The 25,924-nt window shown below is 42.8% G+C and overlaps 2 protein-coding genes across 7 annotated transcripts in view; one reads left to right on the top strand and one right to left on the bottom strand.

Annotated features, from left to right (window-relative positions):
• The first annotated feature begins 143 nt into the window (after positions 1-143).
• The window catches only part of LOC117553632 (protein FAM111A-like), a 43,175-nt gene continuing 17,394 nt past the window's right edge, over positions 144-25,924 (top strand). Inside the window, exons 1-4 of one of the 6 annotated variants that reach the window (XM_034227656.1) lie at positions 144-436; positions 16,149-16,199; positions 17,885-17,935; positions 18,034-19,694. In XM_034227656.1, coding sequence (XP_034083547.1) covers positions 281-436; positions 16,149-16,199; positions 17,885-17,935; positions 18,034-19,694 — 1,919 coding nt within the window. In that variant the 5' untranslated portion in view covers positions 144-280. Of the gene's footprint in view, positions 437-3,126; positions 3,177-3,347; positions 3,718-5,073; positions 5,159-16,148; positions 16,200-17,884; positions 17,936-18,033; positions 20,260-25,924 lie in introns of those variants that run through there. The other 5 variants (XM_034227651.1, XM_034227650.1, XM_034227678.1 and 2 more) reach the window with 5 other exon arrangements.
• Positions 21,180-25,924, bottom strand: part of LOC117553624 (toll-like receptor 2) — a gene marked incomplete in the record, with an annotated part of 73,353 nt that continues 68,608 nt past the window's right edge. Inside the window, 8 exon segments of the mRNA XM_034227645.1 lie at positions 21,180-22,115; positions 22,118-22,226; positions 22,228-22,254; positions 22,256-22,453; positions 22,456-22,480; positions 23,486-23,976; positions 24,482-24,622; positions 25,003-25,182. Coding sequence (XP_034083536.1) covers positions 22,033-22,115; positions 22,118-22,226; positions 22,228-22,254; positions 22,256-22,453; positions 22,456-22,480; positions 23,486-23,976; positions 24,482-24,622; positions 25,003-25,182 — 1,254 coding nt within the window.

A 25,924-nucleotide genomic window follows, 5' to 3' on the forward strand; every position in this document is an offset into this window, starting at 1 on the left:
ACTTAGATTATTAACAAACAGTGTATTTACAATAGTACAGAAGTCTTATTCAAACACCGGATGATTTCAGATCATCGCCAGATGCATTAGGTAGGAGCAGGAGAGATAAGAGAGGGGCTAACATGCTGCATCTTTCAAGATAACAGCTGGGCCAATCAGAAGACAACAGCTGGGCCAATCAGGAATCAGCAGCAGGGTCATAAGAAATAAATCATCCACAAATGTTCCAATACAAAAGAATTACATTTTGCCAAAGTAAAAAAGCCCAACAATTTTACCAATGTCTTTTTATTTATTCATGTGTTCTTCTTTCTATTTGAATCATCTAAACCAGGGGTGCCCAACCTTTTTTGAACCGAGAGCTACTTTTAAAGTTGCCAGTCTGCCGAGATCTACCAGTCCAAATAGAGAGCCATTACTGACAGCCTACTACCAGGTGAATACACACTTCTACTTGTATAAAACTGACCTTTGTGCGATTAATACTCCATAAAATACTGCAGATCCTTTATCTTACCTCTTTCTAATCTACACACATACAAGTATTTAACTGAAGTTACACAACAGTGTTGTTGATACAGAGTTGGAGTTTATTCACACGTCACTACAGTGGGTCATGTTTAAGAAGCATTGAACAGTGCTGCCACATATGACTCAGGAACAAAGAAAAGACTCTGAACTCTTTCTTTGCCATTATATAAAATAGTGTTGCTACAAAAGTATAAATGAGGCTTACTAATAAGACAACTCAGATCTGAAGCTGCACAGGAATCTGCTGCCAACGTGCGATAAAAAAGACAACATTAATAGAATCAAACCCTTTTTTGTTGCATTTTAGTAGATTATAAAAAGAAATCCCTTTAAAATAGGAAGCAAGCAACACTAGCTTCTTAACCTGAATTCATAATAGACTATAATCAATTTAAGTTTGCATTCTTATACCCTTTTGTACAATAATTATAATGAATAAGTTCAAACAAACTCAAACTTACAGCTGATTAATAACGGTATCTAACTTGAGTTTTTATTATATCAAAAACCTGTTGAAATGCTTCTGTTATTTTTACTGTCCCCAAAAAGCGCGTCGGCAGCCTCCAGGAATGCTTCTTACACAACTTCGCCGTCTTCGAAAGACTTCATGTGTTTCTCAAGAACGTGACGGACACGATAAGATGCTATGGTAGCAGCCTTGCTCTTGTTGTTGGGCCTGGTGAAAATGGACTGCTGTGCATTTAGCTGTCCTTTCAGGCCCCTCCCCTTTTGGAGCGTAGGGCAGAATCAGGAGGGAATTCCGTCTCGTAGCGTTTGTGCACTGCTTTGAAATGCCGCTCCTAAATTACCCTTCTTCGATAAAGCCACGCTCACATTGCAGATGAGACAGATGGACTTTGAATTGGAATAGATACAAAAATAATCATCCTCCCACTCGGAGTGAAAATTATATATTTTGGGCTTTTTTGCTTCTGCCATAATTGCGGTCTTGTGTGTGTGCGGACTGTCACTCCTGTTGCCACGGACAACGTCAGCAAAATAGTGCCCACTGCCCACCAGCCACGCCCCCACACATGGGATCACGCTGGCCAATCACAACGCTTTGGTGCGTTCAAGTGCATTATTCTGGCACGGGAAGATTATGTTATAGGACATTAACGATAAAACAGAATATTGTTATTACATTTTTAGACACATCTCGCGATCGACTGGGAATCTCCCCGCGATCGACCGGTCGATCGCGATCGACTGGTTGGGCACCCCTGCTCTACACTGTTAAGGTGGGGTAGGTAAGAATGGAGAAACCAGCTCGAGTGCGCTAGAATTTGAAAATACACAGCCGGAGAAAATCTGCCACTTCCTCACAGAGCCCCTCCTCCAACACACACGAACGTGCACATGACCAATGAGGGCACGAGATAAATTTGTGCACAGATCATAGACTGTATATATAAATGGACGTAGTGTCCGTGACGTCACCCATAGGATTCTGCAGAGTTGCCGTGAAGCCCTTAGTAGGCGGAGTCGGCCACTAACGGCTCGACTGTGACGTCAGAGTCTAATCCCGCCTGCTCCAAATAAGGGCAAAGAGGCGGAGCCGAGGTGGGACCTGCTGCCTCCGAACTGGAAGTAAACAGAGCTAGCTCAGGCTAAGAAGCTAAGCTAACATGAAATACATGCATACCAAGTTACTGCTAACAGTGTAGTTCCCCTATATAAACGTACATTCATAATCAAATGAGACAATCTGCAAGAGAATTAGCTATATTTTGTTATTCTTAATGCTTGTCATTCACACGTTGAGAAAAGACGGACTCCACCGCCCGGACCTAACGAAGCCGCAGTGGGCTAGCTCCGGGACGCCGGCTGGAGCTAGCCCCCTGCGGCTCCGTTAGCTCCGGCGGCCACTACTGGGATAATTGGGTCCCCTATTAACATTTGCTCCCGTTTAGCATTATGGGCGTCATAGCCATAGACTATAAAAGTCTTACCCAAGGCTGAATCATAAACTAAAATGTATATGTATGCATAAAGGGTTACGTCCTTAGCTGGCTAATAAGTAACAAGCTAAGCTACCAAGCACAAAAACACCTGCGAACGGGGTTAACATGTATAATATTATCATTTTAGACTTCTTGGAAGTTCTGTTAGTACATTCAAGCGCACAGCACGACATTTTAATTGTCTGGTATTTGTAACAATATTCCCGAAAAGGCACAATCACCACGAACACGGCTAAAGCTAAAGGGTCAAGTACAGTACTATGACTAACTAACGTTGTAGCCTCTATGGTTGTAGCCTAGCAGAGTGGACAAGTTGCTGTTAGCTGACAGTGAGGCATGTACGTGTCCATCAACGTGACCACGCCCTAATTTATGCAAAAACGTTAAGACCTAATATAAATAAAAGGGTCGTGTTAGAAAACAATTCACTCACAGATTCATAATCATGAAGGTGGAATCTAACTATATCGATAATAATATGTATTGCATCCATGGGTAGAAACATGTTTTTTTCTGCTGTAAAGTTGGGCATTTTAACATGGGGGTCTATGGAAATTGCTCCTTTCTGCAGCCAGTCCCTAGCGGCCCATGTATGAACTGCAGTGTGTGGCACTTCCGTATTGGCGTCCCGGCTGTTCCCCAGAGTTTGCCGCTTGGCACAGATGGAAGGCTGACCGGCAGGTAGGCCATCCAGTTACTTTAGCCGGCTCAGATGATTGGTCGTGCTTTTTACAGCGCCACGGCTTCCACTGATGACTTTTTTTATGGATTTATTGTCAAAGCACTTCAGATATTCATTGCTATCGGGATGTTAAGAGCATTCCATGGAATATAACAAAAGGTGTATCTCGAGCCGGTTTCTCAAACTTACCTACCCCACCTTTAAGTGAAGACGTCATCAACTCTAGATCTGAACATTCTGTCCTATTGTAATAAATCTGAAACGCTCTGAAATGTCCCAAACTTAAACTGTGATTTTAGAACCGTTCCATCTATCAAAAAAACCTTTTAGTTCAATAGAGTGGAGATTCTGAGAGCCGTTCACACTTTGAATCTTTTATCTCGTTAAAGTGTGGCGGATCAGTTTGACCTCAGAGCAGGATGATTTATGTTCATAAAGGCCTGAGTTTGTTCCCCTTTGTTTCAGCTCTCGGTTGTGCAACAGAGAGACCCCTCCTGTTTGTTCAGTGACTCATCTTTCTGGAAACTTCTCTGACCTGCCGTCAGTACACAATGCTTTTTACAGCAACACTTTAATGCCTTTTTTCAACAGTTTGTGAACTCTTTACATTATTATTTTAAATATGTCTCCTTTATATCATTTAATTAATTTCACCTTAATTATTGCACCATATTTATTTCACATTAATATTATTTATTTTGCCTTATTTATTTAATTTGATTTATTTCGCCTTATTAAATATTATCTAACCTTATTAAATATGATCTATTTCCCCTTATTTATTTTACCTTACGATTTATTCAATTTACCTTATCTATTTTATTGATTTATTGTACCTTATTTATTTTACCTAGGTGCATTTCTAGCAGAACTGCCCTTCACACTGTGAAGCTGTGTGCAAAAGGGGGCACCAGCATTTGTACTGTCTTAGGAAACTGTCCTATTTTAACATTGACAAAACCATAATGATGTTTTATCGTGCTTTTATCGAGACAATTCTGTCTTTTTCATTAATGTCATGGTTTGGTAACCTGACTTTAAAGAGCAGAAACTCTCTGAGTTAGATCGTAAAGTGGTCCAGCAGACTGATTGGTGAGCCACAGCTAAACCTGGAGACCCTGTACCTCATGCAGTTACAGCGGTTATCCAGCTCCATATTAGACGATGACTCCCACCCTCTGCACTCAGAATTTAAGCTTCTTCCTTCGGGCCGGAGGTTACTTGTCCCAAGGAGTAGAACGAAGCGGTATAAAAACAGTTTTATCCCAGCAGCTATTGCATTTAGCTGACGCTTTTATCCAAAGCGACTTACAATAAGTGCGCAAATAACACATAACACATCATAGGAGAGTCACACAGATGCCTATTTATTTAATTATGCATTTTGAATGTCCATGTTTGTACTGTTTTCCTTCTTAATCTTTTTTGAAATATTTTGATATTTGACGGATGTACAAGCAGGGTTTACTTGTACTTTTTACAAGTCCTTTTATTAGAGATGTGTCAGTTGTTTGTGTTTGTTTTTACGGCCCGTCCACACGGCGGCGTGCGTTGAAGCTTCAACGTTTCTGCCCATTCACTTTGAATGGGCTGACGTCACGCTTTGCCGAACTCCATTGTGGTCGCTTTGCTCGCGTTGCTCGCTTCAAAAGTTGAGCAATGTTCAACTTTTGAAGCTTCGACGGAAGCGTCAGTCAATCAAATCATATGCCATTACAAGCTCTAGCCAATCAAACCGCGTGCTTGTGTGTCCGGGGCAGGAGATTCAGGTGATTGGTTGGTCGAGTTTCAGACACGCCCACCGGCAAGCTTCAACACATGCGCCGTGTGGATGCTGCGTTAGAGTGTGTCAGGATGGGTCCCTTGTCTTTTTCTCTGCAAACAAAATCCACCCTACGGGTACAAATAAAGAACCTGAATCTGATCTCCAGAGCCGAGGTTCAGCAGCTTGAACAACATGGAGAAGGCTACAGGATCTGAGGTGAGATCCAATACACTGAATACACTTAGATATCCATTAGGATACGATTAGGATTATCACCACCGGCTCCCAGTCGCCTGCCAGGACTCCTTTGCTCCTCATCTCCAGGGCTGAACTGAGCCAGTGGATGAAAGGAGGCCCATTAGAACGTGGTTGTGTTGTCTTCTTGCCTGCTCTACGCCAGCAGCCAACTTTGTCAGAGTCTGTTTGTGTCGACATCAGAATTTCCCATCCGCCAGAAATGTCCGACACAAGGTTGGCAGGCCTTTAGCATTTGGGGTTCTGTGCCTACCCCCATGTGTGGAGGTTTGATGGAGTAGGCAAGACATCAGAAACTTGATTCCAGCTTGTCCTAGCTGAACAACGCACCCTAGCCTGCCAAATGCTACCGACCTGACAATGTTGGCAAGATGCAGAACATCCTCCACTCCAGCGTTTCCGCCATGGGGGCGTCTTGCCGTCATTTGACGCTCTTATTCAGCACGGAACGCCCTGAACTCGAGCCGAGGGCGTCCAAAAAAATAAATAATTCGAGAGAAGATCGAGTTTTTATCGCTTGAAATGACGAAAAGGAAAAAGGACAAGGACATCCCTCTGTTGGAGGGGCAAAGGAGTCTGGTGGGATTATTTTTGCCGCCAGCAAAGCGTTTTCCTGTGACGGAAAGTGTACTGCCTGCGATCCTTGTCGGGGGGTGCTAGTGGAGCACGCGCCTGAACTGCGAGCGCCGCCTCGCAGCGGCGACACTGAGGCTCCATGGTAAACTGGTAAAATGAAGCCGTTTAGGAGCCGAAAGAGCCGGCTCTTCTTATGGCGCTTTTCCACTGCAGGGCCTCGCTCGGCTTAGTACGGTATGGCTAGGCCTCGTTAGGCCTTGTTAGGCCAGGCTCACTTTATGCTGTGTTTCCATTACAGTTTAGTACCTGGGGCAGTAACTATAGTAACGCATTGTAGGCGGAGCCGTGACGTAATCTTCAATGCGAACCACAAAACCAACATCATCCGTTAGCTGTTAGCACTCAGAGCTTGCAGCTCCTCATATCTGTTCAGAAACTGGACAAAAGTTAAACAAGTACAAACCACAGACTGTCTGTGTCATGGCGAATACAGTCGCTGGTTTATTTATGTCTGTAGGCCGTTGTTGTGAGTGTGGACGGTCGGAGCATTAACAACGTTAGCCGATCTCCATTCAGAAAACACGCATTTTAAAAGTCATTTTTAAACGTGTATTACAATTAAATCACGGTAAAATATGTTCATTTTGTTGTAGTTGCCATCCATTCTCTCACTAGTTTAGCATACTCAGCCCGGTTGTTGGCCCAGAAAGAACCTCGATTGTGGAGAGCCAGAAAAACTGTGAAAAAGTACCCGCTAGCCGGAACTACGCCTAGTGGAAACGCAACCAGAAACGGGCCGGGCACGACACGCTTAAACCGCACTCCACGCTGTAGTGGAAATGCGCCATTAGTGAGCCGAGCCAAATGATCCGGCTCACTAAAAAGAGCTGGAATTCCCATCACTAATACATAAAGAGATAGTATCTATAACTTAAAGGTGGGGTATGTAATGTATTTCAGAAACACTTTTTGTTATATTCCATGGAATGCTCTTAACATCCCAATAGCAATGAATCTGTCACGGCTGGAGGGCAAGGTACACAGGACCCAAATGCAGAATATCCAAATCCAAAATACTTTTATTACAGAACTAGCAACAAAGTAAAATTAAGCAAGGCAAAACACAAAAATCCCTCTGAACAAAAATCGTCCAACAACATCAAATAATCTCACAAAGACAGACAGAAAAACCAGAACTTAAAGGGATAGTGGAAATCCGCGAATTTTGGGTTTAACTTATGTATTTTTATTAAAAATAAGCATAATAAACAATTTTTTTTTATTTCATGGCCTAGTTTCATTTTATTTTCAATTTTACTGCGCCCTCTCAATGAAACGAAATACTTCGGGAATCTTCGGGTGATGACGAGAGCATAGGAAGACGGGCACAAACAATGGCGGACATTCAATAGCATTTGCATGTGAATAGCCGACCTTTATTATGGTGAATAGATGTGTTTTGTATGGCTGTAGTGCGACAGCAAATGCAGAGAATGGCGTATCGACGCATGCGTTTCCAAGAAACCCAGCCATTCGTCGTCAGTGGGTGAAATTTGTTCAGATAACACGGGCAAACTTCACGGAGCCGAAGCTGACGAGTAATTCGGCAGTCGTGTGTCATTTTACTGACGATTGTTTCGAGATTCCTCGGTCTCTAGCTCAAATTGAAAGTGGAATACATAAGAAGTGAGTATTTTATTATGTTTTCTTGTTGATTTAATGCATCATTAGCCTGTACCATTTTGTACAACGCCATTTATCCGGTACACAGTGTCGAATGTGTACACTACAGTCATCATATAGACATGATAGACTAACAGTACTGTGAGTACAGCCTACACTTGACAGGCAGCCTGGCTAGCCTAGGATTAGGACCCTACTACGTCAAAAGACCGATTGGCTCTAGCTGTATATCATGCTAGTATACAATTCATTTCAATTTATTCATGTAATTAATGCCCATAAGGCTGTTACATATACATATATATTTTTGGAACCGGATGTTGTTTACTTTCTCTTTTCTGGCTGATAGCTCCAGGAATTCGAGGTCGTACAGTGATGACATTACATGTGTGGAATCTGTGGAGTCTCAGCTTTAAATCGTATATCTTGTTTGTGCAGTTAAGATAGTAATAAGGGCATTTCTACCGTGTGTTGTGTGTAAAAAAGCGTTAGCATTAGTTAGCATTGTTTCGCTCAATGCTAATTCAAAGGCTTGGTATTACTCTTGTGTTTTTTTTAGCTAACAATTGTTCTTATTGTCAGTTAGCGGAGTTTCTTACCTTTAAAAGGGTATGAAACATTAATAGTTTCATAAATGTTAAGAAGCCCTGAGACATGTGAGAGAAAAAAAACTGTGGGAGGGGTCCACTGGGGGGACCTTCGGGCTTAACTGGTTAACAATGATTAATATTTGTAAAGGCTACAGGTGATCTTAAGATGCGTGAGCTATGCGTAGGGACCTACCAGTAGGGCTGGGCGATTTTTTCGGTTTTAACAATTAATTTGCATTTTTACTTTCCTACGGTTTTTGAAATGGCTGAACCGAAAAATCGCGATTTAAAAACATTTCTAGACTCCGCAGATTTGTTTTGCTTTAAGGGACTCCGTAGTAGCTTACTCTCTCACTTTCCAGAACGCGCACAAAACTCAGCCACATTGCCTGTGACTACCCGATCTGCAGCTCTGTGTACACATATATCACTTAAATTATTCAATACATCCTTTGTACTGAAGTATTCAAGAGTAAATAAAGTTTAATATAAATGATTTGCTGTGGCCAATTGTTTTCATTGCATTTACAGACCCGTGTAAATCTCTGATACCACCCAATGAATGCATTGACTTGCTTGTAGAACCACGCTACACAAAACAGATAGCAACACCTATACAAACTATTTAAAAAAAAAGGGGCTACTGTATCGACCTATATAAACTATATAAAACATTTTTTTTTTTCAAAATACCAAAAAGATCCTGCATTTTAGCCATGCCTCATTTCGCTCCATTTGCTTTTTCCAGCGCTGTTTTTGCAGGGGCTGATTCTGTGAGCTGCAGCTGACCACGCCCCCCTGCAGGAGAGGGGAGCGTGCTCTGAGATCAGCTGCTGGGCGGTCTGTAGAGGGGGAGGAAAAGAGATCTCCGTCCTCCGTGTTTTATTCTTATAGAAGTAAGAAGAGAAGTAACGGGGCAGAAACCCTCCTTGTTACGCAGCGGTCCAGACATAGACATCAAACGGCGACACATATTCAGTGTGCAGTTCCTCTGGCATTAGGGCAGGGATATCTAGATACTTCCCAAGGTCTGACATCATGAAGTGTGCTACTTTTAAAGCAAGCAACGATGTTTTCAAATCTGTAATAAAAAAGCTCCTCAAAAACACTATCGAAGCAGTTCCTGCCGTTGCTACGTTAGTTCAAACAGTAACAACGGACTACTTTTCTTAGCGGATGCATGTCAATTTAAATCAATACATAAAACTATTTTTTAAGTCAATAAAATCATTTTCTAAATCCATAAAAGCATTTCAATTAATATTGGGAGTCATGTCGTTACTTTGTTGAGAATGTGGCCATGTGTAATAAGCGGGATAATGTGCACATTGCATAATGTGCCTTCATGCCGATCTAGATCCCTCCGCAAAAAAAACAAAAACACGGCTCGTTCGCAGGCGAGAGCCGGCTCCCGTCGTTCACTTAAAAGAGCCGGCTCGTTCGCGACCCACACATCACTACTGACAGTGTCGTCTACCTCCCAGTCAGAGCAGGACAAAATTGAAGCTGAGCTGTCATCCTATTTGTTGTCGTCTGAGACAGACCCTGATACAGACCCACTGCAGTGGTGGAAGCTACATGAAGCTAACTTCCCAAGACTGAGTAATCTGGCCAAGAAATATCTCTCCATTCCTGCCACCCTTCGGAGAGGGTTTTCAGTACGGGGGGGTAACATTGTAACATGCCAAAGAGCATGCCTCAAGCCAGAGGCAGTAGACAGGCTTGTCTTCCTCGCGAAAAACCTGTAGACAACTTCCTAGAAAGTTAAAGGGATGTTATTTTGTTTGAGGGTATTTTTTTATTATTCATTTCATTATCATTATTTATTATTTGTTGTATTTCATTTTACAAGTTTTTTCAGGGATGGCCTAAAAGAGATTTTTTTTTTCAGTTTGATTTAAAAAAAATCTTTGCACATTAATGACAGCCAAGTGCCGTGGTGCTGTTTTTATTTTATTATTTTTATTCTACTACTACTTGGTAATCTCATTTATTTGTATTGTGTTAATAAAGAAAATATGTATTTAAATGTTGCCTTGGTCTGGTTTGTTTAGAAAAAAACAGAAAAAAATCGAGGTTTAAATCGAAAATTGTCCATTAGTTAGAAAAAAAAATCGCGATTTTATTTTTAGGCCAAATCGCCCAGCCCTACCTACCAGTCAAGATTATTTGTGCGTAGGGGTGCATCATCTGGCGCCTGGTCCTGGTCATCCTCGCCATTGCCCATGCCTCGAACCATCACCTCGGGCTCGGGCTCGAACAAATAAGGACGTAATGGTCCATCGTCTGGCTCAATATTGTCACCATCGTCGCTTACTGAACGGGATTCAGATTCAGTTCCTAAAACGACATTTTCGTAGGAAAGCCGAGAGGATGTTTCTGACTCGCTATCATCACTGGATACCTCGTACAATCCTTCTTCTTTGTCTGGTATATTTGCCCTTCCACGTTCATTCTGCATAGACGCCATGGTTTGTTATCGTATCGTCTTCCTAAGTTTTCGTCACTTCCGGTTTGGCTGAGTCGAACATTTCGTTTCTAAAAAACTTCGGGGAAGCTGCAATAAAGTGCTTCTAACATGCTTAAGGCAATTATTATATATTTTTAATCAGGTGTGATTGTTTTGGTACGTAATTATGCTTGTATATAAGTTAAAACGAAACTATTTGAGATTCCATTTCCACTATCCCTTTAAATGCACACAAGACTAATCACACAAACAAGACACAGGTGAGGAGGGAGGAGAAAACACAGGGGCACAAGGTGAACACAATCAGGTAATCAGGTAGGAGGGAACACAGAGACAGGAAGCAACAGGCAAGACGGGGGGTGAACACAGAGACAGGACACCAAAGACAGAACTAGACATGGCAAAAACACAAAACCCCTCAAGGGACGGATCCCAGACGTCCCTAAAAAACAAAACAAAGTCCAAAACGTCCAACAGGGTGGGTGGAGGGGGACTCGGGCAGACGGCCCTGGGGCCAAGGTAGAGGCCAAGAAGGGGGACTCGTGCGGACGGCCCGGGGGAACAGCAACAGAGCAGGGAAGTCTGCGGCGGGGAAACTCAGAGGGCCGAAGACAGGGGTGAAGGCCTCGTCGGGGTAAATTAGGGGCCCGGACTCGAGAGAGAAGGCAGCGGCTGGGAAAGTCAGGGGGCCGGGCTCGAGGGCGAAGGCCGCGGCTGGGGAAAGTCAGGGGAGCCGGGCTCGAGGGCGAAGGCCGTGGCTGGGGAACTCGGGGGGGCTCGAGGGCAAAGGCCGCAGCTGGGGAACTCGGGGGGCTCGAGGGCAAAGGCCGCGGCTGGGGAACTCGGTGGTCAGCTGGATTGCCGGAGCAGGAGCACTGGGAGCTGGAGACGGCGGAACCCCCGGTGGTACAGGAACCGGTGTCGTCGGGACAGGTGCATACTGAACCCCTGACGGGACAGGACACAGAGTTGGCAGGACCCTCAGCGGAACCCCCAACGAAACAGGACAAGGAGTTGGCGGGACCCCCGACAGAACAGGACATGGGGTTGGCGGGACCCCCAACAGAACAGGACATGGGGTTGGCGGGACCCCCAACAGAACAGGACATGGGGTTGGCGGGACCCCCAACAGAACAGGATATGGTGTAAGCAGGACCCCCGGCGGAACAGGTGACGGCGGGACCCCCGACGGAACAGGACACAGAGTTGGCAGGACCCCCGGCAGAACAGGTGACGGTGGGACCTCCAACAGGACACGGAGAACTGGAGTGGGCCGGAGAGCCGGAACGTGAGCCAGAACCATAGCTGCTGGGGCCGGTACTGGAACGGGAAACACGACTGCTGGGTCTCGAGGTTAAAGCAGGCGTGCAATTTATCGGGAGGAGTCACAAAGTCCCTTAAAAATGCAGGCAGTGAGCTCCTTAACCAGGGCTTATCTGCAACTTCCCGGTGTGCTCGTGAAAGAGCAGCCTCCTGAGCCTCTTTATTATGAGCCCTCATCCACTCTCAGAAAACATGAAAGTTTGCAGGATAATTTGCCAACCTCATCCTCAAAAAACACTGCTAGGTCCATCCTTGGTGAGATTATTCTGTCACGGCTGGAGGGAAAGGTACACAGGACCAAATGCAGAATATCCAAATCCAAAATACTTTTATTGCAGAACTAGACATGGCAAAAACACAACACAGACAGATTGTGACAGAATATTCACAATGCTATGACAATAAATACATTTTAAAAATTAATCTGTGGAAGCCGTAGCCTTCACTGAACACGGGAAATTACAATCCTGCCGTCTCTAGTGTCATGATGAGGTTCAGGTAAAGCACCGTTATTGTATTATTGAGGGAGAATTGTCCGGGGCTAAAGAAAAAACATTTCGCCAGGCGACGCGGTGATGTCAGATAGTAATATAAGAGTAATAAAGCAGGTGTGAAATACAATATGACAGTAAAACAAGAATAAAGTTTTAAAAGGGTGATTTATAAAATATCCATAAAGAAAAAGAAAATCTGTTTACAGTTCTGTTTCATATGGGTGTTGAGAGATGTATCCATTAGGGGTGTAACGGTACACGTACCCGTACCGAAATTATTCGGTACGGGCCCTTCGGTTCGGTACAGGTGTGTACCGAAGTGTACCGAACGAATATAACGTTAAACGTAAAAAATTGAGAACGAGAATAACTTTTTGGAAGTAATCTCAGGTGCTGCGTCGCAGCATTCAGAGTAATTTGCTCACATTGGGTTCAACGCGTCATAGAGCGAGCAAGTCATTTAATTGGATGAGAGGCAAACTATGAGAGCTGGTCAGAGGGATGCGTTCAAATATAGTCAGTAATTTGAGGAACTGTCAAAAATTAATGGCGAACGCAGATAAAGTTGAGCTCGAAAATCCTCCAGCATCATTGAAGTCTCCGGTTTGGGAACATTTTGGTTTCGCAGTTACGTACAAGGATGACGGACAAAGACAGGTGGACCGAACCAAAGCTGTTTGTCGGCATTGTTCAACTAACATTGGTTACGCGGCTGGCAATATATCAAACTTGCACACTCTTGAAAAGGCATCACCCGAACGTGAATATCACCGGTACCAAAAGAAAAAAGACTGAAGTGCAAACCCAACTCCCGCTAGCATGTAAGCCTCCACCACTCGCAGAGAGTTCAGACCGAGCCAAAGCTATTACAAACGCCAAGTATCCTTATGCTGCCATGTTAGCAAAGCGCTACCTGGATGTATCTGCTACCTCTGTCCAGGGTCGGCTCTAGAACAAATCAAATGGGGGGGCAATCATTTACCATTGGGGGGCACACACTGCCGTCAACAACCAACACACAAACACCACATACATGCACGGTTGTGGCACGACCACCAAAACAGAAACATATGGACATAGGCCACCATATGAAAAGTGTGCAAATGTATTTAGTATCCTATCCATGTGAACATGTTTTAGGTGGGGGGTGGACCTAACCTCCTCTAGGAGGGTCTGGGGGCATGCTCCCCCGGGAAGATTATTTTTAAAATATTGAAGTTAAAAGCATCAATCTGGTGCACTTTGAGAGCAAAATGAAGAGATCTATGGATACATCTCTCAACATCCATATGAAACACAACTGTAAACAGATTTACTTTTTCTTTATGGATATTTTACTAATCACTCCCCTTTTAAATGGTATTCTTGTGTTATTGTCCTATAGTATTTCATACCCGTTTTTCATTTATTCTCTTATTCTTTAATAACTATAATGATCATATAAAGGTGTTCCTCGCAAATACTTGTTTACATAAATGGTGAGCAAACCGTTTGAGACCCACTGAGATAACTTACACTAAAGTGAACTATCTAAACACTGAGAGTCCTTACCCCACTGAGCTGACGTTATAAGATCCTCTCAGTCTGACAAGAGAGGACTCTCCTCCACCTTGGTGTAGAAACAGCTCTTTATATCCGTTAGCATAGCTAGCTAACCAGATGCTAACAACAATATTCCACGTTACCGCTCGCGCACTCACAAAATGCGCTCGTGCCACACACACAGAGAGCCAAGCTTGAATGAAACACAGAGACCCATGTACTTGTACTGTACTGTATATCATATTATTTTCGATGGCTTTACTGTATAATCAGTATAACAGATGGACAGATCGCCACTGGGCTTTCATCTAAACACTCAGCCACGTAATGATAACAAAACAAAAGTCGGGGGTCATTGGTCAAGCAACACACCAATCAGAGAGCAGCAGTGAGCACACCTCAGGCTGTGTTTCATATAAAGAATAAATAAAGAATACAAATGTGTATTCTTTATTTCTGATGTATTTCACACAAAAAACGTTTGGTGGAAACGTTTTAACTTATATGAATTTTTTTTTTAAACGGCAAATTGGCAATAAGGCTCGTTGGGGGTGCACAGTGACTCATTTGGGGGGGCATGGCCCGCGAATGACCCCCCATGACGCCGACCCTGCCTCTGTCCCTAGAGAGGGTGTTCTCCACAGCAGGAGACATTGTTAGTGCCAGCAGATCTGCCCTTTCGGCAAGCAATGTGGACAAGTTCATCTTTCTTTAGAACAACATGAAAATACAATGACAAGCAAGTCCTAATGTCAAACTGGCTGCTTAGGTGCTAGTACAGTTCAAATACAGATTATTTCAGTTCATCGACATGCTGCACCTTAATGTTCATTTTATTATATTTTGTATTTATTTGAGTGAATACATTATTCACAGTTTAATAATAATAATAAATATATATATATATATGTTTTGTTTTGTGAAAAAAAATTCTGCTGTACCGAACCGAACCGTGACCAAAAAAACCGAGGTACGTACCGAACCGAAATGTTTGTGAACCGTTACACCCCTAGTATCCATAGATCTCTTCATTTTGCTCTCAAAGTGCACCAGATTGATGCTTTCAACTTCAATATTAAAAATCTTTCCGGGGGAGCTTGCCCCCCGGAAAGATTTTAATATCTATGGATACATCTCTCAACACCCATATGAAACAGAACTGTAAACAAATGTACTATTTCTTTATGGATATTTTACAAATCACTCAAATCACACCTTTTAAACTCTATTCTTCTTTTACTGTCATAGTATTTCATACCTGTTTTTCATTTATTCTCTTATTTTTGTATACCTACACTGAACAAAAATATAAACGCAACACTTTTGTTTTTGCTCCCATTGTTCATGAGATGAACTCAAAGATCTAAAACATTTTCTATAAACACAAAATAACCATTTCTCTCAAATATTGTTCACAAATCTGAAAAAATCTGTGATAGTGAGCACTTAATCCATCCCACCTCACAGGTGTGGCATATCAAGATGCTGATTAGACAGCATGATTATTGCACAGGTGTGCCTTAGGCTGGCCACAATAAAAGGCCACTCTGAACGTGCAGTTTTGCTTTATTGGGGGGGTCTGAGGGGGTCCGAAAACCAGTCTGGTGTGACCACCATTTGCCTCACGCAGTGCAACACATCTCCTTTGCATAGAGTTGATCAGGTTGTTGATTGTGGCCTGTGATTGGTCCACTCCTCTTCAATGGCTGTGCCAAGTTGCTGGATATTGGCAGGAACTGGAACACGCTGTCGTATACGCCGATCCAGAGCATCCCAAACATGCTCAATGGGTGACATGTCCGCTGAGTATGCTGGCCACGCAAGAACTGGGATGTTTTCAGCCTCCAGGAATTGTGTACAGATCCTTGCAACATGAGGTGATGGTCGTGGATGAATGGCACAACAATGGGCCTCAGGATCTCGTCACGGTATCTCTGTGCATTCACAATGCCATCAATAAAATGCAGCAAGGAATTGTTTGCCTGGAGCTGATTTGTTTTCCCCCTGGCCTTTCTGAGGAAGTTGTTACTTCTTGCCAACGTGGTTCCTTCTATGGTCACTCTAGACTTGGCATAGATGCTCCTTCACCTCCTACTTTTTTGCTTTCAGGAAGCAGAAATAAGGGTAATCATTTTAATGTATTTTTCACCCACAATATAGAAATGGTCATCTTGAAGGTAGTATTCCCTTGAGATGAAACCTGTGCACTAGACGTTTGATGAAGTCCATTACTGTAAAAAAAATACATCTGAATCTTTTTTCTCATTTTGCAGACTGGTACAGGTGCAATGAGCACAAAGAAGGAGAACGATGCTGATCCCTATGTGAGTAAACTGATACACTAAACACACAAATCTGCATTTTTATTTTTTTATTTGTATGTGAACAGAGCTCCCAGGAGACCACCAGTTCATTGCAGACTGCCAGGTTTGTAGATGCTGATCAGTGACGGCTTCACCCGAGTGTCCAAAACATACGGCCTCAGGTCTGCTGTTACGATAACCAATCGATTTAGGACCTTCTCCTCGGGTGTTAGCTTAAAAAACTATTGTCTACTGTCTTTTTTATGAAATGGCAAAAAGACAATTTACTAGGGGTGTAACGGTATCCGTATTCGTCCTGTACCGTCACGGTTCGGACTTCACGGTTCGGACGTCACGGTTCGGCACATGCAGTCACACGACAAATACGCCTTTTTTTACGAGTGGGAAAAAAGTCTGTCACTCAGGGCAGTATTACACTATATATAATCCAGGGGGCGGTATTGCGCCTAAAAGCCAGCCGCCCGTAAATAACAAATGAAGAACAAGAACAAAACACAACAAAACGAACACAATACATGAAGAAGAAAAGTTATCTACGCCGAGTTCACACAACACACAGGAGCTAGAAGACCCACCTGCTTCTTTTAAATCAGGTGTGTGGGAACATTTCGGGTTCCCTGTGGACTACAATAATGATGGGGTGCGAGTTGTGGATCGGACGAGGACGGTGTGTCGGCGTTGTTCGACAGCTAGTGACAGCTAGTGCTAACACGTCAAACATGCTCAATCACATCCGAGTCAGTCTCAGTCCCCAGCGAGAGGGTTTTCTCGACGGCAGGTGACATAGTTACCGCCAACAGATCTGTCCTCACTGCTGACAACGTAGACAAACTCATCTTTCTGAAGAACAACTTGAAAATAGAGTAAAGCTTGAGCACCTTTATTTAGGCATAATGGCCTCACACACTCACAGTTAATTACACATGTTACACATTGCTCCTAAAGGTACAGATTTTATTTTGTTTTATATTTATCATTGTATTTATTTTATATTTTGACATCAGGAGATGTTATACAGTTCTGTATTGCCTTTTATTGATTGTGATTCAAACACTTTCTTATTATTTATTTTAATATTTTCAAGACATTCTTTTTAGTTGTTCAGCTTATTGAACCTTTTTGTTTGACATCAGCCAATATAGATAATATGGCCATCTGAGTGTGTGTGGTACTGTTTGTGGTTTGTTTTTAACTGTGTAATACAGTTAATGATTCCAAATGTTAGAGTTCCTTATTTTCATACCACAACTTGCACGACTGTTACAAATAAATAACAGCAAAAAAAAATTATTCATTTGGGACTTTTTTTTGCTTTTCCTTGTTGTACCGAAACCGTACCGAACCGTGACTTCTGTGAACCGTTACACCCCTACAATTTATAATATTTCTCACCACATGTTACCGTGAACTCTTAAATATGTGTTTCTCACATGCCTCAATGGTAAACAAAGAATAACAAAACGGGAAAATGATTGATGATTGAAGTTCATTTTGGCTGACTTTTAACAACAGAAAAACTAAATGAAAATATTTGTTAACTTACAAAAAACTTGTGCAGGGTTAATTGTCACAAATAAGTAATAATAAAACTCCTTTAAGGTTAAATCTGTTTACACATGGATTTGATGAGTGACGTCCATTACTGTAACAACAATACATCTATACCTTTTTTTCTCATGTTGCAGACTGGTCCATGTGCAAAGAGAATAAAGACGGAGAAGGATGCTGATCCCACTGTGAGTAAACTGATACACTGCACATACAAACATTCTGCATTTTAAGTTAATCAACAAGTAAATGTTACTTTAATTCTCTTACTCTGGTTTTCCTGCAGGCCGGACATCCACATAGCTTCACTGTGAAATTCCCTTCTGACCCCAAGGAACACACTATAGACTGTGTTCAACCCGGAACAGTGCTGCGGGCGATAAAAACATGTCACAAATATGATGAGAAGTTTTCAGATGAAAACCTTGTGATTCAGCTGGGTAAAAAGGATAAGAAACATGCTATTGCAACACATTTCCCTTGTTCTTGTATCAGGGAAGATGAGTGTCTGATCTTATCGCATGAAAAAGAAAAGATTGAAGAGACCCAAGGCCAAAATGAGGAACCAATACAGTCAAAGGAAATATATTCTGTCTTCTCTATTGAAACAGTGGGAGGAGAAAACACCAGAACAAAGCCGTTTATCAGAAGCAAGGCTTTCAATAGGTTCAAGTACCTGTGTGTGTATGGGGAGAAGGGTAGGGAGATCACAGTGGAGGACGCTCTGAGAAGAGATGGACGCTTCATTGATGATCTTGGCTACTTCACTCTGTCTGACAACAAGGATCCAATTAAAAGCACTGGATGTACCCAACCTGTTGACAACCTGGATGGAAAAGAATTCAAGTTGTGTCTTGAAAAGGCACAACTGAAGCGTAGCAAAAAAATGGTCAGAGAAGAAGTAAAGAAGAGAATAGACGTTATCCAAAAAACAATGGAAAACAATAAAGTCAGTGTCAAAGATTTAGTTGAAGACCGTGTCAGAGCAGAGAACAGATCCAAGGGAAAGAGTGGTCAGAGTGGCAGCAGTGTCGACGTTGAAGAGATGTATGATTTACTGCGGAAGCAGTATCCAGATCTGAAGGAGCTGATGATGAATAGATTCCCAGGTGATTCTTATCAGGAGAAACTGAACCTGAGGAAGGAAGACTTTGGAAAGATCCAACAGTCGTTCAGCGAGGTTCACAGAGTCAGAGAGCTGATAAAACTGGGCGAGTCAGTTTGTGTGATTGTGAATCCATTTAAGACAGGATCAGGGTTTGTGTTGTTTGACAAATTCATCTTGACCAACGCACACCTGTTTAAACAATGTGTTGAAGAAGGAAACACAAAGCTGAAGCATGGTACAGAGGTGTATGTTCTCTTTAACTTTGAAGAACAGCACAAAAATTACCACTACTTTAAGCTGGCTCACCGTAACATCCTCTACTGTGATGATGACCTCGATTATGCCATACTTCAGCTTGAGCCTGTCGGACAGAAATACAACCCAGACACAACTAAAGTCACAAAAGAGATAGTGCCACCACCAGGGCTCCTGAAGTTGTTTGGTCCAAAGCCTGAGAATGGTGAAGCCTGTATCATTGGTCACCCAGAAGGAGGAGTGAAAAAACTGGATCCAACATCTATCATTGAGATAGGAAACAGGGTGAAGGCTGTTGAGGATCAATTAGAGCCATACAAAGACACTTTATTCACTCTCTACTCAATCCGTGACCTCATCAAAAAGCAAGGCATTGAAAGCATATTGGTAGGTGGAAACAAAGCAGAGAAAGGAACAACCTACAACACCTTCATGTGTCACGGCTCCTCTGGATCCCCAGTGTTTGATGCTCAGTGCAAGGTTTTTGGTTTGCACACCTCAGGATATGTTTACGGTTTTCCAAAGCCTGAGAGTGTGATAGAGTGGGCCCAACCTCTGCTAGATATCTTTGAACACTTTGTGAGGAAACTGAGGGACAATGGGGAGGAGGATCTGTTGAAGAGAGTTCAGGAAGAAGCAAAGGGAAACTCAGACCTAGAAGAGATACTCAAAAAGATACTCAACCCCGACTCTGATGAGCCAATAGTGACTGATTAGAAAGATGATATAATCAGGGGCTGAACACACGAGGCTGGACAGCTTATATTCCCATGCATCATCACACTTCAGATCTGTTTTCTAGTGCATCCTGTTTCATATTGACTTCTGTGTCCTTACTTCACTGTGTTCATGTATGCACCATTGTACACCAAATTAACCTAATTGGCAATAAACCAAATTCTGATGTTGATTGTGCTGCATACTCACCGTTTGTGGAATATATGAATGTATTTTATTGAGGCAGTGAACTGAATGCCATATATTTCATGTATTTTCTCTTTTAACACGTATTGGAAGCTCCTTAAGTGTGAGCTGATATTTGTTTTTATTTCAATGTCATATATTTCTCCCGTGGTAAATGTGTTTATTCTGTCCTGGCCTTCCCTACCAATGTATTCTGTGTTTTATTAAAAGTTGATCTCTTCAAAATCTGTTTCTTGTGTCTGATTTTTTAATTTAGGGTTATGTTATTCAATGTATGTAGCCCCTCCCCTTTTCCGGCAAGTAAAAGAACCAAAAGACCAAAAATAGAGCCGACAAACTGTTTCTTTGGCAAGTGGAGGTTTTTAAAGCTAGTGACGCTATGCAAAGTAAGTAATTATACTTTAACCTGAAGTACTAACAAATACGGCAATGTTGAAGTCCTAGAGCAGGAGACGTGAATTGTTCCCACCATTTCCACCCATCAGTCTTAACAGGCGATAATATTGTCTTTCCATATCAGCTGAAATAACAACCCGGGACTTCTCGATGCTGCAGGTACAATGATGATTTAGGGCTCCATCACTTTGTGTTTTCTCACCTGAAAAAGGTTATGATGTTACGGCTCAAATGTGGTTAATAAATAAGTACCGGTCAGAGCAAACACACTATAAACAGTGTTTCAGAGAGTGTGATAATATACATAATACAGGGATAAACAGGCCAGAGTAATGTCCCAACACCACAGTGTAGCAAGGACTCTGTTAGCTGAACAAGCATCCTTCAAGCCATATTTGAATAAATGTGTCTTTCAAACAGTTTGATTTGGGGGAGGTGTACATTCACCATACCTTTCAGAGCTGAAGAAAACTACAGCAACATTTGCTTCATAAAGAACACATTTATCACAGGACAAGAAGGAAGTGGTGTCAAAAGTACTCAAATCCTTTACTCAAGAAAAAGGCACTCATCTAAATAAGTAAAAAAACATTACTAGTAAATAATGGATGTAAAATGTTATCTTGGTCAAAGTACAGAAGTATTATCAGCTGGAGTTTATTTAGGACCTAACGAGCTGTAAGCCTACAGCTCCCCCTAGTGGCCCTTCACCCTCCCCGTCACCTTTAATGAGAAACAACAACAATATATTTCCTGGAATTATCAAAGCCTTTTTATTTCTCATTGTTATTAAAACACCTGCAAAGTAATATTTGAGCCAAACAAACCCTTGGCTCTACCAGAATGACCAGTATCTGTAATGGGACAACAACTGATCCTTTCTAAAGCAACTCAGCAGAATCAAGCTTGATCGCCCGATTGACGGTTTCAGAAATGTACACCACTTGTCGGACATACCCTCCCAAATCGATGTTGAGATGCATTGGTTCTGTCCAATCAGCTGCAGCGTCCAATGAGTGACCAATACACAATAAGGGGGCGTATCGGCGGTTCATAAAACTTCACTTAAGGACGCTCAGGTGCTTCCTTGCTCATCTTTCCTCGATCCTCACGCTTTGGGATAGTCTTCAAGATGGCGCACCAGAACATCTTCCGGTTAAGTTTAGGAGCGAAGAAATGCCCAACTTGGGATGAACCCTAATGCTGTGTCTCAATGTGGATACTTCCCTTCGTACACTGCCATGTTGTGCACTGTGAACACGTGGGCAGTGTGTGAATTTCAACCAATAAGTGTTGTTTTAAATTGCACATGTGATGTTACAACTGTTAGCTAGCTAGCCACCAAGCAACGTTATTGTTTACTGAGTCATTACAGACTACTTAACTAACCCCATTAACTATATGGTGGCTTCTTTTTGACACCAGTACTGTGGTACATGTATTAAATAGAGAAATAAAATCACATTATTTGGTCTTATTTGTATAGAGCGGATTTCACCAAAGCACTTCCGTTACGTAGCCAGAAATAGGGGTAACTTTTAGACCGTTGTGACCAATGCGGGTATTCATAGGGCTTTGGCGTAACTTTTCATTGGGCAACACTTACGCAACTCTAAAAAGCAAATGACTTTCCCTCCTCAAACCCTCCTCCTCCTCTTCTTCGTCTCTCAGAGCGTTGCGGACTTTCTCCAGAACTCCCCGCTTCGTTCCTCCTCCCGAGGCCACTCAGGTGAGGTGGTGGAGCTCATGAGTTTGCGCAGTTTGCAGAAGCGTTTCGGTATGTCATCCTTGGACAAGCGGTTCGAGCAGGATCAAGATGGCCCGCGTTACTGCCGGTCCTCCCCATCGAAAGCTGGAAGTGGGAGAAGTCGAGCTCGTAGCGGCACCACTCGGACTGGACGAAGTTCTCGGACAGAATGAAGACGGTCCGCCGGCTGCGCTCCATGGCGCTCATGATGTTGTCCACAATCCAGTGACCGGGAAGGAAGTCCCGTTTGTGGAGGCACAGGGTCAGAGGTCTGGGGGATTCAGAGAGTCTCCATCGTTCTCCCTGTAAGAGTAAAAACCAGAGAGCAGGTCATGTTTCTAAACAGAATGTGGTTGATGGTCTGTTTGCCAGCTGCTCATAGAGTCCTTTTTTGAACCTGTAAATGTTGAGGACCCCAACGTTTTATGCTAGCAATGTTTAGTAGGGTCCCCAGCACATAGAAACTGCTGGATGCTAACCTGCATATGTTAGGCAATTTGCACAACTAGGATAAGTTGGGTGATTGGAATTGTAGCCCATGCTGACAGTAGTTTAAAAATGGCTTAACCGATTTGGAAATGTTTCAGGATCCACAATGGCTGTTTTAAGCAGAAAGTGGCCATATTTGTACTGATTTGGTGAATTTTAGATTTGGGTTCTAGTCTTTTTGTAAGTCGCTTTGAATAGAGACATTATCTTAAAGGTCCCCTATTATACTGTTTTTCATCAATATATTACAAGTCAGTGCAACGGAAAGTTTGGGGCTCTCTGCTGGAACTGCTACCCTCACGACCCGACCACGGATAAGCGGGAGAAGATGGATGGATGGATTTTACAAGTCTCAGATATATCCAGAACCTGTCTCTGATTGGCTGAAACACCAAACAGATCATTGCAGCATTACCCATAATCCTCTCTGTTTCAGCCCTGTTTCCAAAGTGCTGATTCTCTGTCTGTTACTTTAGATGAAAATAAGGAGCCCCTCCCCACGCCCCTCTGAGAGACATTTGGTTACAAAGAACTCAATGGTGCTCTAGAGGAGATTCAGGTGATAAGGGGGGGGGGGGTTAACCTTGGTTGCTGATTGGCTAATGGTTACACAAGACAAATCGTTATGACATCATAAAGTGGCCAAAATCTGATCAGCTCATTTTCAGACAGGTTTTTATATAAAATCAGGACAAAAAGAGAGAGAATCTTTGTTCCTGAAACTTTCAGAATCATTTCACACATGTTGATGTATAAAATAAATAAAAAAGTGGATTTTGCATAACAGGTGACCTTGAATTAAAGTGTGTTTGAGGTTACCTCGGCTCCTCCAGCTCGGGTACCAAGAAGTTTTCCACCCAGCTAGCGTCTCTCTCGCTGTACGACACAAAGGCGTCGTAAGATAGCAGCTCTTCTCTTCGTTGTCGCCGCCGGGAGCTTCTCTTGGCCTTTAGCCACGCCCACATCATCCTGAGATACCAGAACGCATGAAGGCGCCACAGCAGGACACACACCAAGACGCCAATGATCAACGCCACCACACAACTCACGGACACAAACAAAACCCGCCGGCACACAACCACAGAGAGCCTCACCCGCCCCGCTGGCTCCCCCTGCAGGTAGAGAGGGGAATCGCAGACGTAGGCGTCCTCTCCGTCTGATAAATGCACATCTTCGCCTCCTTTAATGGCCGACTGGAGGAAGTAGACAAAGTCGCAGGAGCAGACAAATTTGTTTTGGCCCGCCCAGAGGTCCTGGAGGCGTCTGTATGCCTGGAGGTCCGAACGGGTGAACATGTTCAGGGTGTTTGACTGTGGAAGAGCAAGCAGGGGGTCACACTTATGGTAGGCTATTCTTCATCTGTAGTCCCGGACAGATTTCACACCAGATGCAAAGTCAATGCAGAGAAGCGGATTGATGGGTATGGACACACCCCAGTACAGTACATGAAGCTTTATGTATCTATGTGCAGTAATCATTTTACTACTGTTGTATAACACACTTAATATTCCATGATTTTACACTCTCTTCATTGTATAAATACTGCTGCTTCTTACTCTCTACCCGAATGTGTACTTCTGCCAGTTGTAATAATTCTTTATATGAATGTGCATGCCTTTTATATAAGAGTCTCCTTCTACAGTGTGCTGTAACAACGTACATTTCCCCTTTGTGGGACGAATATAGGAATTCTGATTCTGATTTGTATAGTAACTATTTAAACCCATGCAATACATTTGTTTGGCCACTACTATAATCTGGCGCATTCCCCGGGGCTTGAAGAATACAAGAAGACATATTAAGATTGGTCCTCACCTGTATGGTCAGTGTTTGCAGGTTTGGGAACATCCATCCAGGGGGAAGGCTCAGTATCTTGTTCCCAGAGAGATGGAGCTCTCTCAGGGAAGGAAGGATCAGAAAGAAGGCTTTTAGATCGTTGTTGCTCAGATCCAAAACCTGTGGAGGATAAAAAACAATGGTGGACAAAGTCTTAAAATCTATTGCTTCAGTACAAGAAGCAGTACTAATATCTTTTATTGTCATCATTCAAAGGCATAAGAAAATTGCGTTGGCATCCCTCACTTCACAGTAATAGAAATACACACTAAATTAGATCTCAATTTACATATTTACACATTTTACAGGCTATAAACTGTCAATATTCAAAACTACATAAGTGTAAATATAATTGTGTTCCTAAATAGATGCTAACAATGTCCATAAATGCTAGATAAATATTTATGAATGTTTGTGGTGACGGTCTTTGAGGGGTGGAGGTGTGTTTATGTTCACAGCTGTTGTAGTGTGTTCTGTATTGGATTACTCTCTCTCAGTACCTCCAGAGTTTCGGGTAGACAGGGGGAGATGGTTGTGAGTTTGGCCCAGGAGATGTTGAGGTATCGCAGGGTGGAAGGCCAGGAGCAGCCCCCGGGCATGGAGATGAATCCGTTGCTGCTGACGTCCAGGTGGGTCAGTTTGGAGAGGTTTGTCACCAGCCGGCTCACCGTGGACAAAGACTGCAGAGAAGCAACGTCGTGTTAAAATCTGGGGTCTTATTCTTCAATGTATTCTTAGATTGAAAGGAGTACTGCTGATGTGCTGCCCCTTATGCTCTGAATAATGCAGAAGGAGCTGAAACTCTCACATTGTATCACTATGGGGGAATTCAGGTCCATCTTAAAGGACAGAACAAGAGTCCATTGGTCGACGTGATTGCTGTATCCCATAACTGAAGTCGTTTATAAATTGTGCCAGTTTTTCATGTTTTATAATAGTTTCTATTATTTGCATATTGACTGGTTAATGTGCCATTTCATTTGTGCTTTACGACCGTCTGCCTGTATTGTCTTTGTTCATTTGTTGTATCATTTTGCCCTCTTGGCCAGGTCGCTCTGGAAGAAGAGATTTGAATCTCAATGAGACTTTTACCTGGTTAAATAAAGGATATACATGTATAATACTACACAGCCTACGATTACCATGGTAAATATTATGGTAAATTAGGAGTTATGGACCTTCTTTGTAATTACAAGGTGGTATCAATGTTGTATAAAACCACAACAACGGTAAATGGTGAATTGGAATGTCTGCAGCGGTGCTGACTTCACGTGCTGCCCTAGATGACCGGTCTCAACGCTGTGTGTGTCCGTCACGCTGTTTACAAGTAGTTCCAGCAAACATCCACTGATAAACTGCGATGTTAGCAACCTCATGATAACCTCATATGTTTTTAACTTAGGATCATACCTGTGTTTAGTC

This window comes from Gymnodraco acuticeps, unplaced genomic scaffold (genome assembly GCF_902827175.1).
Source record: "Gymnodraco acuticeps unplaced genomic scaffold, fGymAcu1.1, whole genome shotgun sequence".
NCBI classification, from domain to species: Eukaryota; Metazoa; Chordata; class Actinopteri; order Perciformes; family Bathydraconidae; genus Gymnodraco; species Gymnodraco acuticeps.